Here is a 24,583-nt window from a genome sequence, read left to right as displayed (position 1 = left end):
TTCTTTAGCTTTTCTCTGATTTGATTGTTTCCTGCTTGTCAGAAATCACAAACGCACAGAAAGCCTTCGTCATTACACGAAATGCATTTCTAATTCTTATGCTGTATACTTCGGCACACACTGAATACAGAAATCAACCTTTATTTCAACATTGTTTCAACTTTTTTCCATCATGACTGTGCACCATAATCCAGTGTGGATTGAGCAGTGTGCGCCATTCCCCGAGAGTAAGACAGTTCAAATGCTAATAGGTGAACCTGTCTGTGCGGATCATTTCAGCAGCAGCAGTCTGTGTTAGAACAAGCTCAAACTGGGCATAATTTGAAATGGGCTTAGGTTGGTCTGAGGTTATTTCTTAGATACTGGGACTAACCTTCAGGGAGCTTGGCAACATTTAAGCATTATGTAATGTAGCTGATTGAGACTGCACCCTGTTGATGTCCTGCAGGGAGGAGAGCCAAATACCAGAAAAAAGAGACTACAGCTTTAAAAGGTTGGTGCAATTTCTTTGAGTGGTTGTGATTATTCCTATGCCATTGAATGCAGCCTCACTGTGCAGATGCCCACCTGTCTTCTTGGCAGTGAAACCAAACTGCATGAACTTGCTGCAGGATGTTGCACAGTCATAGTAAAACACTCATATGGCAGTTGGTGTGATGCTGAGCTCGGCAGACCTCAGGTCTGAAGATGTGTGTCATGTTTTAGATTTTTTGAAAGGATTCCTCACATCTCTAAATCTAATATGGCTGAGTCACTGTGTCTAATATTATTTACTTCAACAGCTTCATTTTAGTTTGTCTTGTAGTTTCACAGCAGCACGTCCAGCATAAAAGAAGCTCTTTGTTCATGATTTGTCCATCCTTGACCCCTCTGTGGGCATGTCAGACCAAAGCAAACATGCAAAGGGTTAAATACAAGTGCTTTAAAAAAATAAATAAATAAATAATAATAAAAAAAAAAAAAAAAATATATATATATATATATCAGTAAGCAGCAATCACCTGCCTCAGATGAGGACAACCAGTGCTTTAAAGGAACAGTTTAACCTTTATGTGACACTGTTTTGGTCCACCAACCAGCTTGTGCCTGCCTCACAAGTTCTCTGGATTCAGTGCTATTTCCTCCATTTTATTCTGTCCAACATCTTGCTTCACCCGCTCTCTTGAGTTTTTTGTTGAACACAACAGTAATACTTTGACGACACAGTACAGTTGCTCTTTCTATTGCATTTTAGTGACATGAAGTAAAAGTTATTGAAGAACCTGCTGCCAAGATTTGATGGAGGTTCAGGAAGAACCATGTTATGGATTGCTGGACCACCTACAGTGGAGAGGGCAATAAGTGACACTGTAATAAAGATATGAGCCACACATATTAATTTATGTGCTGTGCCCTGCACACTCACACTGATCTGATGGCTTACATCTCATGTCATGTTAAAGCTGGGTGAGGTATGTTTGATACCACTGTATGCCATGTCATAAATTTCTATGATGACACGGTAGAAGCAGAATTAGAGCCAACAGCTGATCTCTTGAAGAACTAACTACTGATAATAACAGGATGGAAATGTGCAGCTTTCTTAAAACATTTTCAGCTGGATAAAATACTGCAGTCCATACATTTCATATGGGCCATGTGAAATTAAGGAATGTTGTGAGTGATGGCAGGGGCTGTGCTTGTTACCATGGTAATACAACTGTCACACCTTTCTTTGGCGCTCTGACGTGACAGAAAAGTAGGATTATCCAAAGATATTATACATGTTGATTTTCCATCCACTCTGATGAATCATATCTTTTGACTAACTACAGTGAAAGCAGAGTCAAAATGCACCATCATCTTTTTAGACCATTGCCCAGATGCTCAGTGAGTAAGCATACATTTTGTTTAAGGTAATAGTCATCAAATCAGGAAGAGCTCTTAATGTCATCAGTTTCCAGAGGTCGTCTTATTTTATCACTGGCCTCAGTACAGTGCAAGGTGTGGCTCTGAGCTGAGTAAGCATTTTCCCCTTAGTCACCAGTCCTTCTCACATTATTGATGTTTTTTCTGCTCCTTGTGGGGACTACAGTGTAGAGCAGAGCATGTTGGGAGTTTGCATGACAAACTGACACCATTTACCTCATTACCTCAACCATGAAGAATGTTTCTCAACAAGTAATTATTAGCTAATCAAGTGTTTTATTGAGGGTCCAGAGTGTAAAAGCATAGAAAATATAGATCTACACACACCCAGCGACAGCCCTGCCCAATATACAGACTGTCCAAACTGTATGTGCGGAAGATGGTAGGTAGCTTTCTGGGCAACAGTAAACCAAGGTGTTTACCATGTTAGGCTGTATTCAGACCAAATCAGGTGGAACTTAGTTGCATGGCTGTGCTACAGTGTGTGGAAGGGGTGCTGGGGGTGTGTGTCTGTTTGTAATGAAGTAAACTGCTGTGAAACAATCATCTGATTCACCAGCTCCCTCTGGTTTCCCCCCTCTCTCTCTCATTCACTGTCTACATCACTCCTGTCAAATGAACCATGTGAGGACAAAACTGGGAGAGTATCATGTTTGGTCCATGAACTCCACCTTCACTGACATTTGTCTGTTTGTTTGTTTGTGACATCAAGTTTATGTTTCTCTAGAAATTGATTCTGCTGCAGGCTGCTGCAGGCATCCATACATTCAGCATGGAAAAACCTGCTCTAATTTGGACCTGACAATTGAATCCTGGGTTCAGTTTTACATCACATTTTCAGAATCACTTAAATTGGCCAGGTATGTGTACACACAGGAATATAAACAAGGATAACATTTTTAATTTGTATTTTTTTCTGAAATAGAAACATGTAATGAAATGGTGCAATGGATCCAGTATGCACAGTATGAGTAAACTGAATATAAGTGAAGATAACAAAATTTGTTAAAAATAACAAAAATGAAATGTAAGCAATGACAATAAATCATTTATAATTTACAGTTCTTGTACAGGTGATGTTTGGTGGTTTGTTTTGATGTCTTCTTGTTTTGGCGTACATTTTCTATTTCATGATAAAAAGTTTTTTAAGTAATAATAATACATTTTGGATTAACTTTTCAGTAATGTCAGTTGAGAGCCATTAGTGATTGAAAACAGGCTGAAGGGATTCTTCTGCCTGGCACAAAGGGGGAATGGTTTTTCCTGGAAAGCTCTGTACATACTTGATTGGCTGTTTGCATACTTGGACACGTTCCACATGTGCAGTTGGTGCATTTGAGTTCTGGGTTTCATTGGAACAGATTATGGTCATGCATTCATGTTTTAATGCTTTGTTTTAAGCAGTTCACTTGATGGATTACAGGCTGACATAATTATAGATCGTTATGTTTTTACATATTTTGTCCAGTAGTATCAGTCAAACCTTCTCTCTTCTGTCCAGCTGCAGTTAAAAGATTTGCAGCTTGCAGTCTGAGCGAGTTGAATAAAAAAACAAAAGGTATCTTATTTACATAATTGTGTTCAGTGATGAAGTTCTTCTGCATGTTGTTGTCGTGTGTCTGTGAGTGTTGTGGGGGAAGGAGGAGGGTGTCAGATGGGGCTTTGGTTGGTGGTGGGTGTCGAGGGGGTTGGGTGATTTAACACCTTGGCCATTAGTTTCTCTCATCAGTCTAACCACTTTCACTCACTTTCAGTGTGTCTGAATTGAGACAATGAGACAATGCATGGAAATGTCAACTTGTTCAAGTGTGTTTCAGTCCACATCTGATGAACTGTGTAAAGAGGCAAACAACTCATTACCTGATGATTTGAATAATTGAAAAGGTAGGTGACAATATGTTAATATCAGATCTGAAAGTAGAGATATCATGTTTACCTTTAGAGAAACAACACAAGTCATATTTGGACTCAGAGGCAGTGTTGAGGTAGCGCTTGTCAAATGACTTGTTTAGCTTTAATATCTTATGTGGATGCTTCATGACAGGTTGTTTACCTGCAGACTGGTGGATCTACAGACAGATGTTATATATTATATGGTGTTGAACATTATTCCCTTTAAATATGAATGATACAATTCCCTGCTGATCTACACTTTGCTGATTGTTGAGAGTCGGGACAAAACATGTCCCACATAGATAAGTCTTATTTATAGGAGGCAGCAGTAAACATGGACTGAGACAGACGTTGCTCTGCGTGCTTTACGGTAACGTATTGTGTCACTTCCGGTATCTGTGTTGTTGCCACGGTGCTCTCTGCTCTGCTCACCTGAACAGATTTCCGTATATTTCTCACATCAGCGACTATCTACTTATCTCTGCACTACTCTCTGACTTGTTCTGTCTGTGCATAAACAGCTCTCTGAACTCTAGTAACTACAATCTGATAGTTTCTCCAGTTTCTGTTAGCCACACTAACTAGCCTAGCTATAGCAATGGCGTCCCTCTCCTCTCCTCCCCTCTCCTCTCCTGCTCTCTCCTGTCCTGTGTGCCACATGTTCAGTTACTCCTCGTCCTCCTTTAGTGATAACGGTACTTGTAATAAATGTAGTTTATTTGTTGCTTTGGAGGCGAGGGTCAGTGAGTTAGAGGCACGGTACCGCACCACCGAAGAGTCAGTAGCTCAGATAGTTAGCCAGTCCCCTGTAGCCGGTGCGGTACAGCCACAGGTAGCTTCAGCTAGCCGTCCCCCGGTAGTTCCCGAGCAGCCGGGAGGCTGGGTGACTGTTCGAAGGAGGCATAGCCCCAAACTGAAGCCCACGGTACACCACCAACCGCTCCACGTTTCAAACAGATTTTCCCCGCTCAGTGACACACCCGCTGAGAGGCCAACTCTGGTCATTGGCAGCTCCATAGTCCGAAACGTGAAGTTAGCGACACCGGGGGCCATAGTTAAATGCATCCCCGGGGCCAGAGCGGGCGACATCGAGTCTTTTTTGAAACTGCTGGCTAAGGATAAGCGTAAATACAGTAAGATTGTTATTCACGTCGGCGGTAATGACACCCGGTTACGCCAATCGGAGGTCACTAAAATTAATGTTTCATCGGTGTGTGAATACGCCAAAACGATGTCGGACTCCGTAGTTTTCTCTGGTCCCCTCCCCAATGTGACCAGTGATGACATGTTTAGCCGCATGTCGTCATTTCACCGCTGGCTGTCGAGGTGGTGTCCAGCAAACGATGTGGGCTTCATAGACAATTGGACACCTTTCTGGGGAAAACCTGGTCTGATTGGGAGAGACGGCATCCATCCCACTTTGGATGGAGCAGCTCTCATATCTAGAAATATGGCCAAGTTTATTAGCTGACCAAAATCATGTCGACAACCCAGAGTTGAGACCAGGAAGCAGAGCTGCAGTCTTACACGCTTCTCTGCGCCTCCATTAGAGCAGTTGCCCACCCAGTCCTTTAGTATAGAGACTGTGTCTGTCCCCCGTCCACCTACATTATTTAAAGATAAAACAAACAGAAGAGGAGTTCATCATAAAAACTTAATACAAATTAAATCAACATCTCCAACAGTCCAAAATAAGAGAATTAAATGTGGACTATTGAATATCAGGTCTTTGTCATCTAAAGCTGTCCTAGTCAATGAATTAATATCTGACTATGATATTGATTTGTTTTGCCTCACTGAAACCTGGCTGCAGGAGGATGAATATGTTAGCTTAAATGAATCCACTCCTCCGAGTCATTATAATACTCATGTTCCTCGAAGTACTGGTCGAGGTGGTGGAGTTGGAGCCATATTTGACTCAAGTCTATTAATAAATCCTAAACCTAAACTAAATTATAATTCATTTGAAAGCCTTGTTCTTAGCCTCACTCACCCAACCTGGAAAACGTGGCAGCCAATTTTATTTGTTACAGTATATCGAGCTCCAGGTCCTTATTCTGAATTTTTATCTGAATTTGCAGAATTTGCATCAGGCTTGATCCTTAAAACAGATAAAGTAATTATTGTAGGTGATTTTAACATTCATGTGGACAACCACAATGATAGTCTTAGTACTGCTTTTATCTCTCTATTAGACTCAATTGGCTTTTGTCAGAGTGTAGATAAACTGACTCATTGTCTGAACCACACTCTTGATCTTGTTCTTTCATATGGCATTGAAATTGATAATATAATAGTCTTCCCACAGAATCCTCTTCTGTCTGAACATTTTTTAATAACCTTTGAGTTCATACTACCGGACTATAAGCCTTTGTGTAGAAGCTTCTACAGCAGATGTTTATCTGATAGTGCTGTAGCCAAATTTAAGGAAGTGATTCCTTCAGCATTGAATTCAATGCCATATCTAACTGTAACAGAGGACTTGTCTACCTCCTTTAGCCACCCACAAACAGACCATCTTGTTGATAGTATTACAGGCTCATTACGGACAACTCTAGACTCTATTGCACCTCTGAAAAAGAAGATAATTAAACAAAGAAGGCTAGCACCATGGTATAGCCAGCAGACTCGTAAATTAAAGCGGCACGTAAATCTGAACGCAAATGGTGTGCCACTAAACTGGAAGAATTTCATCTAGCCTGGCAAGATAATCTCAAAATATACAGGAAGGCTCTCCGTAATGCCAGAGCAGCCTATTACTCTTCTTTAATTGAGGAGAATAAGAACAACCCCAGGTTTCTCTTCAGCACTGTAGCCAGGCTAACAGAGAATCACAGCTCTACTGAACCATCTATTCCTTTAGGTCTAAAGGCCAACTCACACCGGACGCGGAACAGAAGCGGAACGGCACCGCCGCGGTCACCGTAGCAAATAGAATCCAGTCTAGTCAATGAGAGCACTCACACCGGGCGCGGATCAGACGCGGATCAGAAGCGTCCCAGAAGCGGCTCTCCGCGCCATGGCGCGAGCTTTCCGCAAGATTTCTATTTCTTCCGCGAGCCGCGGCTGAACCTCGTAAATTTCAACAGAGCACTGCGCACCAGACAGGAAATCTGACACAGAATCAACATAATAAACTTCCGCCCCCCTTCAAAATAAAACACAATACACAGTTCATGTAGCTTTTTACAACTTCACATCAACGTGACGTCATGACCGGTGGCACCAGGTGATCAAAGATCGATCAAAGGGTCTCAACGAGAGACTAATTGTTGAAGTGGAACAACACACAATCATTTATGACACAACAGATGCTTTTTATAATCTCCTTCACGTCGGAGAAGCAAAGTCAGCTGTTTGTTGTTGTTGTTTTTTTTATACACAGTTTATCGCGGGGTCTCGGGTATGTCCGGGATTCTCGCGTGAATACGGCCGGCTCGCTCCGCTTCCGTTCCGCGGCTGATCCGCGTCCGGTGTGAGTTGACGCCGGGCAAAGTACTGTTCCGCTTCCGTTCCGCGTTCGGTGTGAGTCCCGTGTAAGTAGCAATGACTTCATGAGCTTCTTTAATGATAAGATTATAACTATTAGAGACAAAATCCATCACCTCTTGCCCTCAACAGGCATTGATCTGCATTCTGATACAGCAAGTTTTGAAACAGCTGTAAAACCTGTTATGTATTTAGACTCTTTTTCTCCCATCGACCTTCATCAAATAACTTTAATCATTTCTGCAGCTAAGCCGTCAACCTGTCTCTTAGACTCCATCCCAACCAGGCTGCTCAAGGATGTTTTACCTGTAGCTAGTAATTCGTTATTGGATATGATTAATCTGTCATTATTATCAGGATATGTACCACAGTCCTTTAAGGTAGCTGTAATTAAACCTCTTCTTAAAAAGCCCACTCTAGACCCAGAGGTCTTAGCCAACTACAGACCGATATCAAACCTTCCCTTTCTGTCTAAGATACTTGAGAAAGCTGTAGCTAATCAGCTGTGTGACTTTCTCCATAACAATAGTCTATTTGAGGATTTCCAGTCAGGATTCAGAGTGCATCATAGCACAGAGACCGCATTAGTCAAAGTTACAAATGACCTCCTAATGGCATCAGACAAAGGACTCATCTCTGTACTTGTCCTGTTAGATCTTAGTGCTGCATTTGACACCATTGACCATCAAATTCTTTTACAGAGACTGGAACATCGAATTGGCATCAAAGGAACCGCCCTAAGCTGGTTTAAATCGTATTTTCACGTCAATGATGAATCGTCCATGCAGACCAAAGTTTGTCATGGAGTCCCACAAGGTTCTGTACTTGGACCACTTCTATTTAGTTTATATATGCTTCCTTTAGGGAACATTATTAGGAATCACTCTATCAATTTTCATTGTTATGCTGACGACACCCAATTATATTTATCGATCAAGCCTGATGCAACCAATCAGTAAACTAAACTCCAAGCATGCCTTAAGGATATAAAAAGTTGGATGACCTACAATTTTTTGATGTTAAATTCAGACAAAACTGAAGTTCTTGTAATTGGACCCAAACACCTCAGAAACTCTCTTTCTCGAGACTTAGTTACTTTAGATGGGATCACCCTGGCCTCCAGCTCCACTGTAAAGAATCTTGGAGTTGTTTTTGATCAAGATTTGTCCTTTAACGTCCACATAAAACACATTTCGAGGACTGCATTCTTCCACTTACGTAACATCGCTAAAATCAGAGGCATTGTCTCTCAGGCGGATGCAGAAAAACTAGTCCATGCATTTGTCACTTCATGACTGGACTATTGTAACTCTTTGTTATCAGGCTGCTCTAATAAGTCTCTTAGGATTTTGCAGTTAATTCAGAATGCTGCTGCACGTGTTCTGACAGGAACCAAGATCAGAGATCACATCTCTCCCATTTTGGCTTCCTTGCATTGGCTAACTATTAAATTTCAGAATAGAATTTAAAATTCTTCTCCTTACTTACAAAGCTCTCATGGTCAGGCACCATCTTTCTAAAAGAGCTCATAATACCTTACTACCCCTCTAGAACATGCGCTCTCAGGACGCTGGGTTCCTTGTGGTTCCTATAGTTTCCAAAAGTAGTTGGGAGCCAGAGCTTTCAGCTATCAGGCTCTCTTCGTGGAACAAACTACCTTTCTGGGTTCGGGAGGCAGACACGGTCAACACCTTTAAGAATAGACTAAGACTTTCCTTTGATAAAAGCCTATAGTTAGGGCTGGCTCAGGTCATCCCTTAGTATTGCTGCCATAGGATTACATGCCGGGGGACCCACCGAGGGTTATGCTGCCAGGAACCGGGATGGGGTTGACAGAAGCACACACAATCCTTATCGAAAAACTCTCCTCTCCGTCTCTCCTCTCCTCTCTCTCTCAGCCTGTTATCTCCTAAGCTTTCGATCTCTCTCTCTCCTTCCGAATCCTCTCTCTATCTCCTCCTCTCTCTCTCTCTCTCTCGCTCTCTCTATCATCTTTCTCTCTCTCTATATATCTCTCTATATTTATTTCTCTATATCTCACTCATCTCTCTCTTCTACTATATATATCTATATCTCTTATATCTCCTATCCTCCCTATCTCCCATCTGTGACATGTCTCATTATGCATGTTACAACCAAACTTCCCGGTTTCTGTGCTCTGTCGTCCAGCAGGTTCTCGTGGATCGTGGCTGCTGCTGTGATCCTGCAGACGCCCACTACATATATTATTACTGTCATTATTACTCCATTCTTTTACTGTAATCATTTTTATCATTCATTTAATTCATTGTCATTTTATCAGTCATTGTACAATATGTTTGTGTTGATTTGTCCTGTACACGTGACATCCATTGCACGTCTGTCCGTCCTGGGAGAGGGATCCCTCCTCTGTGGCTCTTCCTGAGGTTTCTTCCACCTTTTTTCCCTGTTAAAGGGTTTTTGTGGGCAAGTTTTTCCTCACTCGAACCGAGGGTCTAAGGACAGAGGGTGTCACTCCCTGTACAGATTGTAAAGCCCTCTGAGGCAAATGTACTTTGTGACTTTGGGCTATACAAATAAAATTGATTTGATTTGATATCAAAAATTAAGAAATGAATAATGATTGACATACTCACAAAGTTAGATCTAAAGGAATTATAAATACTGATGTTATGTTTTAGCATAGATAATTCATTTTTGGGGGATATTTCTTTAAATGTATGATCAGTGGTTAGACGGCCCATGTTATTTCTCTTCTCCTCAGCAAGAGGTCACAATATTCACCAGCCCCCAAAAAACTTTAAAAAAAAAAAAACATTTATATCAAATCAAAGATAAGTCTCATAAAAAAAACAATGCCTGCCATGAACATTTTAAAATATTTTCCATAGAAATCTGCCTATCAAAGTTGTGTCCTGTTTCCGTCAGATTTTTTCATAAACCTCATTAAATCTGGCAATAGCGTGGTCAGCTCTATCCCTGAAGATCCTTTTCATTCTCCTGGCTGCGGTGAATGCATCAATACCAGAGTTGACTGATGTCAGAGTTGACTCTGACGAAGTTGACTCTGACGAAGTTGACTCTGACAGAGTCGACATCGTCAGAGTCAACTCTGACATCAGTCAACTCTGACATCAGTCAACTCTGACATCAGTCAACTTCGTCAGAGTCAACTTCGTCAGAGTCAACTCTGTCAGAGTCAACTTCGTCAGAGTCAACTTCGTCAGAGTCAACTTCGTCAGAGTCAACTCTGACATCAGTCAACTCTGACATCAGTCAACTTTGTCAGAGTCAACTTTGTCAGAGTCAACTCTGACATCAGTCAACTCTGACATCAGTCAACTTCGTCAGAGTCAACTTCGTCAGAGTCAACTCTGACATCAGTCAACTCTGCCAAAAAGCGACTAGCGACAAATCTAGTGACTTTTTTCTGAAGTCACTGGAGACTCTGACATGATGCCCCCCCCCCCCTTCTGTGGTTTTATAAAGACAAAAGAGTATGAGCTAATCATGACCAAACAATTATTACGTCATGGCTGAGAATGTTGTGGGGAAACTGGGAGTGGTCATTCAGCATTGTGTCATGTCTCAGACATGAACCATGTGGAAGAAGAGGAGGAGGAGGAGGAAGAGGGGGGCGGTGGTCTGTGAAGTGGGAGCTACAGGATGGGGGAGGTGCTATTCACAGGCCATCAGATAAGAGAGAGGGAGGGAGGGAGGAAATGGCTCTCATTTGGAAAACGCAAACATAGTAAGAAAGTCTTCAGTGTGACAGTGTTTGAACGCTTTCTTTCTTTAAACTCCAAAAGTTTTCATCTTAAATTCACACCATCAGCACAGAGAGTTAAAAATTACTGTGCTGATGTTTAGTGAGACAGTCTGACATGTTGCTGTGCCATGTCAAGTATGTTTTTAGCCAAGGCGTGCATCCCATTTTCTGCTTACTTACAATGCACAGTAAACAATGGTGTAAACTGAATGTTGCTGTAAAGAGCAAAAACAATCTAAATCCAGTGTTTTCACAGATCAAATCAAATCAGATTTTATTTGTATAGCCCAAAGTCACAAAGTACATTTGCCTCTGAGGGCTTTACAATCTGTACAGGGAGTGACACCCTCTGTCCTTAGACCCTCGGTTCCAGTGAGGAAAAACTTGCCCACAAAAACCTTTAACAGGGAAAAAAGGTGGAAGAAACCTCAGGAAGAGCCACAGAGGAGGGATCCCTCTCCCAGGACGGATAGACGTGCAATAGATGTCACGTGTACAGAACAAATCAACACAAACATACTGGACAATTACAATGACTGATAAAATGACAATGAATTACAATGAATGATAAAATGATTACAGTAGCAGTTAGGGATGTAAACGGTTAATCGACTATCGGTTAATCGTCGAAAGGAATTTAATTGATTAAATTAAATTAATTAGGTAAAGTGAATCTAGGGCCATTTTCCGCAGGAGTTTTTTTTCAGTGAAATGTCATGGTGTCGCCAGTTGAGGGCGCCATTGCTTAATCTAGGCCACACCGAACGTACCTGAACGTAACGCAGCGACAGACCCGGCACGCAAACATGAGGCGTATGGAGCATTTCAAACTAAGCAATGATGACAAAGACGCTCAGTGTAAACTCTGCGGTACTATGTTTAAGTTCAGCAGCTCTACGAGTTCACTAAGATACCACCTTCAAAACCTGCAGCTGTGTTGACGTGCTGACGCGCTAGCAATTAGCATTAGCCACTAAGAATGAAATACATGCTGATTGCTAACATGCTAATGCTAATTGCCAGCGTGTCATCGCTATCTGCTCCTGTGTGTAAATAAACATGCTCAGCCCGCTCGTCACTCTCAACATTTCTGCGGGAAATTGTTAAATAGAGGCCCTCTAATTTTACTGTCACCTTCCTCAGGGATGATTGAAGCTGTGTTCAGTACTACATGTTACTGTAAGTTTCCAGGGCTAGTAATCCTACTGTTACCTTTCTCAGAACAAGGGAGATTATAAGTGCTGCTGCTAATGTTTCAAGTTTTTCATCTAAGTACTTTACCAGATAATTATATGTAGGCTTAATATTGTGTAGGCTAAGCCCATATTGTATAGCTTTGAAAAATATTTTATGTTGCTTAATGTTTCACATGCAACAGGTGAGCCAGTGCACAATTATTTTTTTTATGTATTTCAATTTTCTGTGCAGAATTTATTTTGGTTAAATGCCATATCTGTACCGTATCCCAACTGGTACAATAAAAAATTAGTTGAGGAACATAACATGCATTTTTTAATTCAGTATATAAGCAATATTTTGCTTTATGTTAAAGACACTGTGAGAAATGTATGTTCTCAGGAAAAAGACGCTTATCAGTTAATCGTTAATCGATCGACTCAGTCAATCAACTAACAATTAATGAATTTATCGATAATTTGCATCTCTAGTAGCAGTGGAACCTGTGATAGAGATAGAGAGACACAGATGCACAGCAGCAGCAAATCATCAACTAACTATAAACTGTAATGGAGATATGGTAACAATAATGACAGTAATAATATATGTAGTGGACGTCATGCAGGACCACAGCAGCAGCCACGATCCATGAGAACCTGCTGGACGACAGAGCACAGAAACTCTGGGGAAGAAGTTTAGTTAGTAACATGCATTAATGAGACATGTATGTTTACAGATGGTTGTGGTGATGGGGGGCAGCAGAACTAAGGGATGACCTCAGTCAGCCAGAGAGAAAAAGAAAGGGAAAGCAAGTTCCTACAGATCAGACTAAATATTGGCATTTTCTAGTTTCTCTAATGAGGGACGATACATGTATCATGAGGGTGACAAAAAATAGGCTACAGCTAGAGGTTGACTGATAAATGGACATTATAGGCCAGTATTAGTATTATATTGGTATCAGTATGTAGATCAGCTGAAAACCTGCAGATGTGTTTGTGTTTTGGAGCTGTGACTACATCTTCACTGTTAAATAATTGAGAGGCTTTTTGAATATGCACACACGGCACCTCCATCATGGCAGCAGCATAAAAAGTGAGCTACCCGACTTGAACTTTTTAACGCCCTATTCATATGTCAATAAGCAACTGACATATAGAACAAATACAAATCAGAAAGGGTGAGGAGTATGCCGAGAGGAAAAACAGTACGAAAGTCTCAAAAACCAGAGTTAAGTGCCAGTGGAAGCGACGATTCGTTAGCATCAGAGCTAACGGATCAGAGTGAGATACCAGAATCATCGAGTGGAATCTGACCGAGAGCGAAGAGGCCTGGGCCACTCAAAGCATGGCAAGCCTGGAGATAATACTTTGTGAACTGCGATATTTTCGTTGTGAAAACACAGACACTCTAAATGAAATTAAGGAGGACATCAAAGTGGCAAATAACAGGATAGATGAAGCGGAGCAGCGGATAATGGAAGGAGGAGGAGTGTTTGCAGTGTGTTGAAGATGCTACACTTGAACTCCTGGAGCTACATAAACGGCTTGAGGACAGAGTGGTGGATCAGGAGGGATGCTCGAGGAGAGAAAACATCAGGTTTCACGGGGTGAAGGAGGGAGCGGAGGACAACGCCGGGTCGATGACTGATTTTATTGAAAATCTTTTGAGCGAAAAGCTGGAGCTGCCTCCGTCACTTCACCTCCAGATCCAGAGAGCACACCCCCTCTGGACTCTCCACCGAGATCCATCGTGGTAAGATTCATGAGTTTCAGAAACAAAGAAGAGATCATCAAGATAGCATGGCAGAAAAGGGGCTTTGTGTATGAGGGGAAGAAGGTGTTTCTGGATCATGACTACGCTCCGGAGGTACTGAGAAAGCGGAAGGAGTACACAGAGGCAAAGAAAGTCTTGAGGGAGAAGAAAATACACTTCCAAACTCCATTCCCGGCGAAATTACGGGTGTTCTACGAGGAAGAAGTCTGCATGTATAATATGGCTGCGGAGGGAACTAAGGACATGGCAAGGAGAGGGCTACAGGTGACGGTGGTGAAACCTACCTAGAGCGGACCAGAAAGGGATCAAGCGCCTAACTTGGCAGGCCAGCCGCGGGCAAAAAAACGTTAGGAGGAACTAGAACGAAATCAGATGGACTTCGGATTTACAGACAGGGTTTGAATAGTTTAAGTGTACTTTATGTTCGGCACAAGAGCAAGGTGAGAAATCTGCAATTTTATTTTAATTTTATTTTTTTTTAATTTTATTTAATTAATTTATTTTTTTAAGAACGGGGGGATTTCCTCTACAGGTCTTAAAAAAAAAGTCGAGGAGGCTTTTATTTTTCTATAGCTCTTTAGTTTCTTTCTTTTTATCTCTGTTTCTTCATTGAGCTGTTGGACACATGGACAATGTTGTCTACAGCATAGAGGCCCCACTTCCCCTAGGCGGAAGGGCATATCTCACAGAGCGGACTGGTCATCTGGACTCAGCTAGGGTCAAAACGCAGACCCCACGCAAGGAAGTTTTCTTGTTTATCACTAGTTCAGTGATTGTTTCTGTGTTTGGATCTTTAATGTTTAGGGCAGTTTGCCAGTTGTGTAGCATAAGGGGTAAGCATAGGAGGGAGGAGCTGGAAAATCAGCGAATATGGCAACCCAGAAAAAATTATTAAAGATTGCATCATATAATGTAAATGGGATACTCAACTCAATTAAAAAGGTCCAAGATATTAGGTAAAATGAAGAATAAAGGTGTGGGGGTGGCTCTGCTGCAGGAGACCCACCTGTCAGAGAGGGAGCATGAAAAGCTTAAGAAATGGATTTAATCAGATATTTTCTTCATCTTATAGAACAGGTCATAGGAGAGGAGTAGCCATTGTAATATCAGGGAAAACTATTTTTGAAAAACTTTCAGAAATATCGGATAAACAGGGAAGGTATATATTTATTAAGGGGAGGTTAGAGGAAATGTTTGACTTGATGATATCAGAGGGGGAAGGTATTTTGATTTGGGGAGGAGGCCTAAATCTCCGACTAAACCCACAACTCGACTGTTCAGCAAGTGGGATACAAAAGTCTGCAATTGGCAAGAAGTTCAGAGAGCTACTGGCAGAGTTGGGAGTAATTGATGTATGGAGAGAATAAATCCTAAAGGAAAAGATTACGCATTTTTCTCATCACCTCATTCAACATATTCAAGGCTAGATTTATTTATTTATTTATTTTTTTATGTATAAGAAGGACAGTTACAGGATTGAAAAATGTGAATTTGGAATAAGGGACCTTATTCCAAGACCACAGTCCAGTATTTATGACTTTAGCTATGTCGAGATAAACAAAAGCAACACTATGGAGGCTGAACATAAATGTTTTGAAAGGACAAATGAAGGAGGAATATGTTAAAGAAATTCAGACATATGTAAGGGAGAATGATAATGGTGAGGTGTCTCCGTCTGTGCTGTGGGATGCGTGTAAAGCGGTAATTAGAGGGAAACTAATAGCTAAATCAGCATATTTGAAAAGGCAAAAACAAGATAGACTTAATAAACTAGAAACAGGGCTTAAGAAACTAGAAGTACAACAAAAAAATAAAGTAGATGAGAAAATAAACCTAGTAATCAAAAGGATTAAAACAGAAATAAATGACATCCTAGCACAGGAGATTCAAAAAAAGCTGATGTACTTGAAACAGAGGTATTATAAAGCAGGAAGTAAATCTACAAAGCTGCTGGCCTATAAATTAAAAAAGCAAATGGCAATTAATAATATATATAAAATCAGGGATTGCTCTACTAATTTGACGAAATATAAGACAGAAGAGATACATAAATGTTTTGAAATGTACTACAAAAATCTCTACTCTCAGCCAGACATAGATAATAAGAATCAGATAATCTCACTGTTAGACTCTTTAAATTTGCCAAGGGTAACGACGACCATAACTGACCAAGGCAATCTCAACAGAAGAAATCAACTCAGCAATTTCAAAGTTGAAGACAAATAAGGCACCAGGCACGGATGGATACACGTCTGAGTTTTACAAGATGCTTCGGGAACCATTGATCCCCCTGCTAAAAAATACATTTAACTGGGTGCTAAAAAAAAGAGAGAAATCCCGAACTCCTGGAGGGAAGCCTTCATTTTGATTATTCCAAAAGAAGGAAAAGAAAAATTGGAATGTTCTAATTATAGACCAGTGAGTGTTCTTAATCAAGATTACAGACTTTTTACCGCCATCCTAGCCCGACGTTTAGAAACAATTCTGCCAGGTATAATTCATCAAGACCAGACTGGATTTATAAAACATAGACAGACACAGGACAATATCCGGCGCACATTACATGTAATGCAAAACATCATCAAAAAAAGATTAGAAGCAATAGTAGTGGGATTAGATGCAGAAAATGCATTTAATTCTGTCAGGTGGGATTTTCTGTATATGGTGCTGGAACGATTTGGTTTTCATGAAATATTTGTCAAAATTCAGATTCAATCTCTGTATAATAAACCCACAGCTAGGCTCAAGATCAATGGGAATCTCTCAAACCATTTCATACTAGAACATGGATGTCGTCAAGGCTGCTCAATTAGCCCTCTCCTCTTAGCAATTTATTTGGAACCTCTGAGCCAATGGATACAACAAAATGAAGATATAAAAAGTATAGAAATAGTGGTTGATGAACAGAAAATAGCATTATTCGTGGATGATGTATTAATATACCTAACGCAACCCAATGAATCTCTTCCAGCACTCATGTCAACACTTGAGGACTTTGGCTTATTATCAGGCTATAAATTGAATGTGAAAAGACACAGGTCCTCACATTCAACTATGTTCCAGACCGAACCATTAGGGAATGTTTTTGTCACGAAGCTGGTACTGGAGAGGAGAACCCAAAAGCACGACACAGAGGCAGACAAGTTTGGGGGAAAAAATCAGTTTAGTCGGGTCCAAAGTACAAGTAAAGGGTCAAAACCAGGAGAGCAGATAGGCAAACAAATCTGATGAAGGGCAGGCAGGAATCCAAAGTACAGGCAAGGTCTGAACGGGAAGACTAATCAGGAATTGCTGGAGAGCTTGGCAAAAATACAACAAGACAATCTGGCAGGGATGAAGGGGAAATGAACCAGTACATAAGCTGAGGGACTGATGAGGAAATGGACTGCAGGTGAGGAGATGGGCGGGGAAAACCAGGTGAGGGAAATGAGTTGATTGCAAGGAGGGATCTGAAGTGACAGGAGAATTAGTGGACATGAAACCAATAAAAACAAACTGAGTGTAACTATGTTACAGTTTCAAACTAAATTGGGATTCAAAATCTATGAAATATTTGGGGGGTGAATCTACCTCAAGACTTAGGTCAACTGAAATGTATAAACTATGATCCATTAATTTCTAAGAATAAAATCAGATATTGTAAGATGGAACTTAGTCCCATTCACAAGTTTAGTTTCAAGGGTAGAGGCAATCAAAATTAATGTTCTCCCAAGGTTATTGTATTTATTCCAAACTCTGCCAGTAAAAGTAACAGATAAAGATTTTATGGAGTGGGACAGACTCATCTCTTGTTACATTTGGCAAGGAAAAAGACCACGGATAAGATATAGAACTCTTCAGCTTCCCAGAGTTAAAGGGGGACTAGCTCTGCCCTGTCTTAAGAGCTATTATCACAGAGCTATAATAAATGATAAAAAACTGAGAAAATATCTTAATGAGGAGCTAAATCCATGGTTGGGTCTATCTTTATTTTTTGTTTGAGAATATGTCAAAGAATAGCCTGACAGAGCAGAGTAGGTTACTGCATTGGATTGCACATGATTCAGATTTTACACATAATTTTACACCAGTTTGGGTTAAAAAAATCAGGATTTGTACAGATATTTACAGATGCAGCATTATATGGAGAAAACATTAAAAAAGTCTAGAGTCAGGAATTATTAAAATATTTATTTTAGCATATAAATCGGATCCAGGCAAGAAATTCATCTCAAAATTGTATAAAATAGTGGAGAATTTAAAAGGTTATAATACACTATATATAAAAGAGAAGTGGGATAAGGGGGGGCAGATGGTATCAGAAGAGGAATGGGAAGAGATCAATGGAACAACAATGGAAGACAACATGACAACATGTACACCAGCACAACAGAAATCTTGTGATACGAGATGTTGGAGACTATGTGGAGAGAATAGTGCCAATCATTTCCATATCTTTTGGGAATGCCCCTCTATTATACCTTATTGGCAAGAGTTAAAGAAAAGCATGGAGAAAATTTTGAAAGTGGAACTTCCATTTACATTGGTGTGTTTGTACTTGGGAAAAGGGAACCAGAGAATAACAAATTCAGGGAATAAATATTTATTCAGGACAATGTCAGTGGTGGGTAAAAAAGCCATCACTAGGAAGTGGCTGAAAACGGAGGTACCTAAAATGGAGGATTGGGTTGAAGTGATGCATAATATTTTTATAATGGAAAAGTTGACTTTCTCAGTTAGACTAGAATCAGATAAATTTAAGACTTCATGGAATAACTGGGTTGATTTTGTAACACCATTTAGAACAGACTTTATCTGGTAAAAACAATGGATCTTATGGACCCCCTTGGTTCTGGCTACACATTTTAAATATTTAAGGTTTACAAGATTGTGTTCAGCATTTTCCTTCATCAGGAGTGAAAGGACTTTATATGAGGGGAACGAAAATGTGGTTGTTAGGGAAAAATGAACTCATGTAGTATACTGAATTTTGTGTTTAATTGTGAAGTTTAGTATATTTATGTCTATGATCCCTGGTGTGAAGTATTTGCATGATCTACGTACATGGAAAACATATGTGTGAGATGCTGAATGTAATAGAACAATGCTGAATGGATTCAATAAAAAGATAATTACAAAAAAATAAATAAATATGCACACACCCTGATGAAAAAAAAAAAATGCTGCACAACTGCAGAGTCAGATCTGAAATGTGAATGTATTTGACATTATGAGAGAACACACATTATTATGTGTGGACTGATCTATACTGATGTGAGGTAAGAGAACAGTCTTTAGTAGTCAGGAACTGTTGCTGTGATCATTTTTCCAGTACAGACAGGAAGGAAAGCCATTGTTCAGCACAGAGTTTTAAAGCATTTCCTTTAAGTGTGACCAGAATGCTCTGCCTTTTTGTTTCTGTCACACACCTCTGTTCATTGTTTTATATCAAAGTCTTTGTTGTCGTGAACAATGCACCATTTGGCTTTAAACAGTCATTTCACTGTGTCTGGCTACTTTAATATGGGAATGTGAAGCAAACTTGAAGCTAGTTGGCACGAGGCAATTAATAACTTAAAAGTCTAGTAGACAGTCATGATTCAATCTGTCTGAGATGGTGGCACTGAGTTCTCTACGTTAGTCTGAAATATGAAGATATCAGGCGCATGCTATTAAATTCATTATCTTGCCTAACAGCAATAATAATAACTAGAAATTTTCTAAAGAAATTTTGAGTGTGCCTGACTCTGGCCCCGTCGCCCCCATACATTAAGTAGCTCTCGGCGTTTGTATGTGTGCTTGTATGGTCTTGTGTCTGTTAAAGAGAGTTTTTTAAAAGTCTTTTATTTTGAAGGGACTCTTATTTTGAAAGACGTTTGTCTTGTCTGTGTGTGTGTGTGTGTGTGTGTGTGTGTCTGTCTGTCTGTCTGTCTATGGGCCAGGCCCACCAATCAGAGCACAGCAGTCAACCACAGCTGCTCAGTTTTTTTCTCTCCCTCTTCACTCTAGCGATGATGTCACCAACGGTAGCTTGCGAACATTCTACCTATACACACCCATTCATTGTTTTTTTTGCAATTTATCGGCAAACCGTTTCGCAAAACGCTTAGAAAAGTCATAGTGCATGATTCCCGGCCGAAACATCGTTTTGATACCTTTTTTGTGTATGCGCGACATACCCTGCCCTCTGGTCATCCACACTAATAGGTATGGTGAATAGTATATAGTGTGCTCTTTCAGGCACACTCAATAATTTGAATCTGCATAGTAAAAAATACTTGTCTGTATTGTATTAGCAGCTCATCCTTTAAAGACTGTCCCTGTTCCTGGAACTGAATGTCAGCTCTGTTCCCTTCATGAGTATTATGCAATCACAGTCAGACTTTAGAACACTATTCTGTATTACAATGTGTGCACATCCACACTTGATAACATATGTTTTTAAGCTGACTGATCTCCTGTGACCATGGTGCAGTCAAGAGAGGCCTGCACACACTGCTGTTATGATCAAAGCTCACTGGGTAGCCTGAGTGATTTTTGTCCGAGTTTGTCCACTCTATTGTGGAAGCATAGCACTTCAGCATGGCAGACACTGTAAGAGGATCCGTGGTGTCTGTAAATAGAAAAACGTCATTCTGAGGTAACAAAAACATAGATCCCATAAATGTTACACACTGGACAGAACTCATGGCCCTTTGTAGAGAGAGTTGTCTGAGTGGTCCTTTATACAGCTTATAGACTGTATGAAGATGCAAGACTGAGCTAAGGGAAAACTTACAGAAGTTTGGAATTGAAAGCAATGCAGATTACAATGAGGTGTACTACTTTAGCACCATGGTCAGCAACTTGGAGTTATTATGAAGTATCATAACCATGGTCATTGCCATGGTTACCAATTTTGTGCTCAAAACTCAGTCAGATAAAAGATAAAGAAGTAAGGCAAGAAACCAAGGATAGATGGATGCCCAAACAGCCATATACCCACACAATCAAGCCACACAATCAACACACACAAGACCAAACACTATAAGTGTGTAAGCAGTGTATCATCACAATGACATCACCATCATCACAACTGCTTCCCTGCATACTGACAACAGCTTCTTCGCTAATATTTTCACTTGGCTTTTAGAGAAGCTAGCAGCAGGTCACTCTCCAGACATGAACAGTTGACTTGTTAACTCTTTGGACTTTTTTTAGCCTTTGCAAGAGAAACAGAAATACAACAGACATGCTCCAAACTTTTAAAACTCCCGTCAGCAAAATAGACTCAGGGTGATGCAAACGATGCAAACAGGCTACAGGGCCACCACTGGTGTTGACTACTGCGAAAGACGAGAACCCCTTGACAGGGATGGGGGCTAATCTTTATTTAGAATACATATCTATATGTCTCAATTTTTTAAGACACCAAACTTTATTCAAAATATTTAACTTTATTACCACTCACCCCCCACAAGGCAGACTAATTTGACAGAGGATGAGAACAAGAATGCTTTGGATCTGAAACATCCGACCATAGAAGAGTGGGAACACCCTGACTGAAATACACACTGTAAATTATTATTATTTTAGGTGTCTTGCTTGGGTAATCCTTCCTGGACATAAAACCTACCTGAAAGTGTTTCATTAGTGTAGCAGACAACCAGTGTTTCAGAGGCTTTATCCACCATGACAAGCACTAAGAGTAAAAAATGTTTGTATATAGAAAGGTATCTGAAAAATATTAGTAGCTTCATTTCAAAAATATGTTAGCGTTCATCCTTGAAAACCCAAATGAGTGTATAATACAGTCTGTCTGTCCAGATCTGTGTGTGAGACACAGTGTGTGTGGTTTTGTATGTGTGTGTAGTGGCTACAGCTGTTGTCAGGCTGTTTCTCTGCACTGTGTGTCTGGGCTCATGGCCAAGTGGATGCAGTGAACTGGGGAGAGAGGAGTGTGTGTGTGTGTGTGTGTGTGTATGTGTGTGGAGGGGTGTATGGGGGGGATGAATGAATGGGTCCTCAGATGGGAAGAAGAAACAGCACATTCTCTCCCCAAACTCATTTTGCCGTCGCCTTTATGAATGTGGCTCTTTGATAATTGTCTGTTTTTTGTGTTTGTGCCTCTCTGTTTGCTGCAGTGAATTTAATGAGGCTCCTCTTCTGCTGCTGTAGGTTTGATTGGTGCCTTTGATTGCTTTGTATCTCTCTGTGTTTCACCTCTCAGAGAGCACCGTCTTCTGAAACCGGCTGCTATTGTCTATCAAGATCTCCCAGGATTCTCTGTGTTTAGTTTATTTACACGTTACATTATAAATATTTAAACTAGTTAAAGTTTATTGATTGAATTGGAGCATAACTGCGTTTTGTAGCTGTAAAGGCAAAATTGTATTTTGCATGAAAACAGGTAAGCTGTGAGAGGAAGATCACTCAATATGGTGGACATTTGTCTGCAACAATGAAATATGTGTATGTGTAGAAGAAGAATTGATTAAAAAAAAAAATCCTAATTGTGAGACGGTGTGTTCAAGTTAGATTGTTAGCATGACTGGCTGGAAGCCCAGGCTGTCTGCCAAGCTTTAGTCAAGGAATCAAAGAGCACTGTCATCTGATGGACAAGCAAGGATGAGCGTTTTAAAGAACAGTAGTTATTTTGTGAGTTTCTCTTTTCATTTATACTTAACCTTCAACAGATCCAGGTGCTACCAGAAAAAAGAAACGTATTAGCATCTTGGATTTTGGAAACTCATGTATATCTAAGACATTTTCCAGCCACCTGCTTTGCATTTTCAATGTGCACATACAAAACCTGAGTGGAGACACCAGAAATGTTTGCAAGACAGTGTAAAAATGATGCTTGGCTGGGGTGGATGAATTGGCTACTCCAGGTTTGGATAGCAGGCCCCCAAACCATCAACTAACCTTGACACAAAGTGTCCTGCTGTGCTCAGAATCATATGGGATGGATGGCACAGATGGTCATGGTTCATGTCATCAGACAAGTCAAGACTGTTGCATGATTTCATGATGAGTTAAAAATACTGTGGATTGAAAATAGAGTACAATGTGAGTCTGTCAGTTGAATGACTAGAGAATATACATAGAGAATCACATTATTATTATTATTATTATTATTAAGAGCATGGTAGACTAAACTATTATGGAAACAGAGTGAAGAACAGAGCAAGGCAGCCTGGTTCTCTCAGCTCCGGATGTCAGCTGATGTACCTTTGATTCAGACACTTGTACTTGCTGTGTTTGTCTGACAGCAGTGTCAGCTGGAGAGATGCTCCATGCTGCACTAAGATTGGAACTATGAACAGTACACACTTTAACTTTCTCTTGCTGTGAGGAAATTATGAATTTAAACTAGAGTCTAGGAGGTAAGACATCAGACTCATGAAGCTGTTGTAGTGGTGAGCTGGACTGAGTTGTCACTGGACTGTTTGGAGAACAAAACAACAGAAATAATCTGTTAAAAAAAAGTATCTCTAGAGGAGAAAAGCAGGAAAGCACATGGCCGATTACTGAGATGTAGCAGGATGCTTTTATTGTGAAACAGTGATGGAAATGTGATACAGTTATTACAGAGATTAGCTTAGCTGTGACGGCTGTCTGGGTCAGGGTGACTGGAGAGATGCTGGTGACGCTCTCCCCTGTGTGCAGGTTAAAAGCATGTATTCTCTGTGAAAGCGACCCTAGCCATGCTGTCACCAGAAAAAACACTTCCCTTCTTTATTGATTTAAGCCTTTTAAACTCCAATGAACCTGTTTTCAGTCGTACCTAGACTGATCATTAGTAGCAGATGTGTCTGATCTTTTTACTAACATGCTCTGTGTGGTGGCTGAGGCCTCTGAGTAATGTAAAGTCATTAAGGGAGAAAGATGGAATGCAAGGCTGACAGGAAGTCAGTCCTCCTGCTGAGAGGAGAGAAAATACAGTCTCCACTTCCTTTTCAGCTGCACAAAGAATAGCTGAATACCTGTTTAATTTGATTAATCCTTTTCCACTGTTTGGAACAGCAGCAACCTATGTCATTGAAACTAATTTTGTCATGTGCTAGGATTGTAAAAGGAAAACCACGTCATAAATGACTTGAATTATTCTTCCTGATAGGCAAAAGGTTTGCATACTAGTTTGTAATTGTTAAAACATCACTGAAAAGCTTACGGCAGCAGAAAAGTAGTACAGGAGTACACACCGGTTAATACAGAACAGACATGAACCACAATGCTGTACAAAATGTCTTCATAGAGAGAGGTCAGATCATGAGTAATACACAGCCTCAGATGTTGTGATAATGTCTGTCATCAGAGGTCACACTGTGACATTTATGGTCTTTTATATAAACACTGTTAATATGTACTTTAATATATAACTGTAGAGTCAGTGTGCAAGGTCAATACAAACAACTACATTAAGAGATGTACCGATATGGTCTAAATATGACTGCCAAATTTTCAAAAAGGTGTTATATCGTTTGAGACAATAGGTGATTTTTTTCCAGGGAGATGCAACTATTCATCTCAACAGACCACTTGCTAATAAGAAGAGGGGAGTCAGATTTCCATGATGCTGCAATGCACTTCTTAGCCACACATAAAGTAATTTCAATAAATTTGAGTTGTGCA

The 24,583-nt window shown here is 40.3% G+C and overlaps 1 protein-coding gene across 7 annotated transcripts in view; it reads left to right on the top strand.

Annotated features, from left to right (window-relative positions):
• The window catches only part of hspa12a (heat shock protein 12A), a 72,619-nt gene that overhangs the window by 1,117 nt on the left and 46,919 nt on the right, over positions 1-24,583 (top strand). For 5 of the 7 annotated variants that reach the window (XM_027279942.1, XM_027279940.1, XM_027279957.1 and 2 more), the window contains exon 2: positions 449-493. The exons of the other annotated variants lie outside the window; for them this stretch is intronic. In XM_027279942.1, the coding sequence (XP_027135743.1) occupies positions 449-493 (45 nt within the window). The remainder of the gene's footprint in view (positions 1-448; positions 494-24,583) is intronic. 7 annotated transcript variants of the gene reach the window in all.

This window comes from Larimichthys crocea, chromosome I (genome assembly GCF_000972845.2).
Source record: "Larimichthys crocea isolate SSNF chromosome I, L_crocea_2.0, whole genome shotgun sequence".
In the NCBI taxonomy this organism is placed as follows: Eukaryota; Metazoa; Chordata; class Actinopteri; family Sciaenidae; genus Larimichthys; species Larimichthys crocea.
Note: the sequence above shows the minus strand (reverse complement) of the source record. Positions and strands in the feature narration are given on the sequence as shown.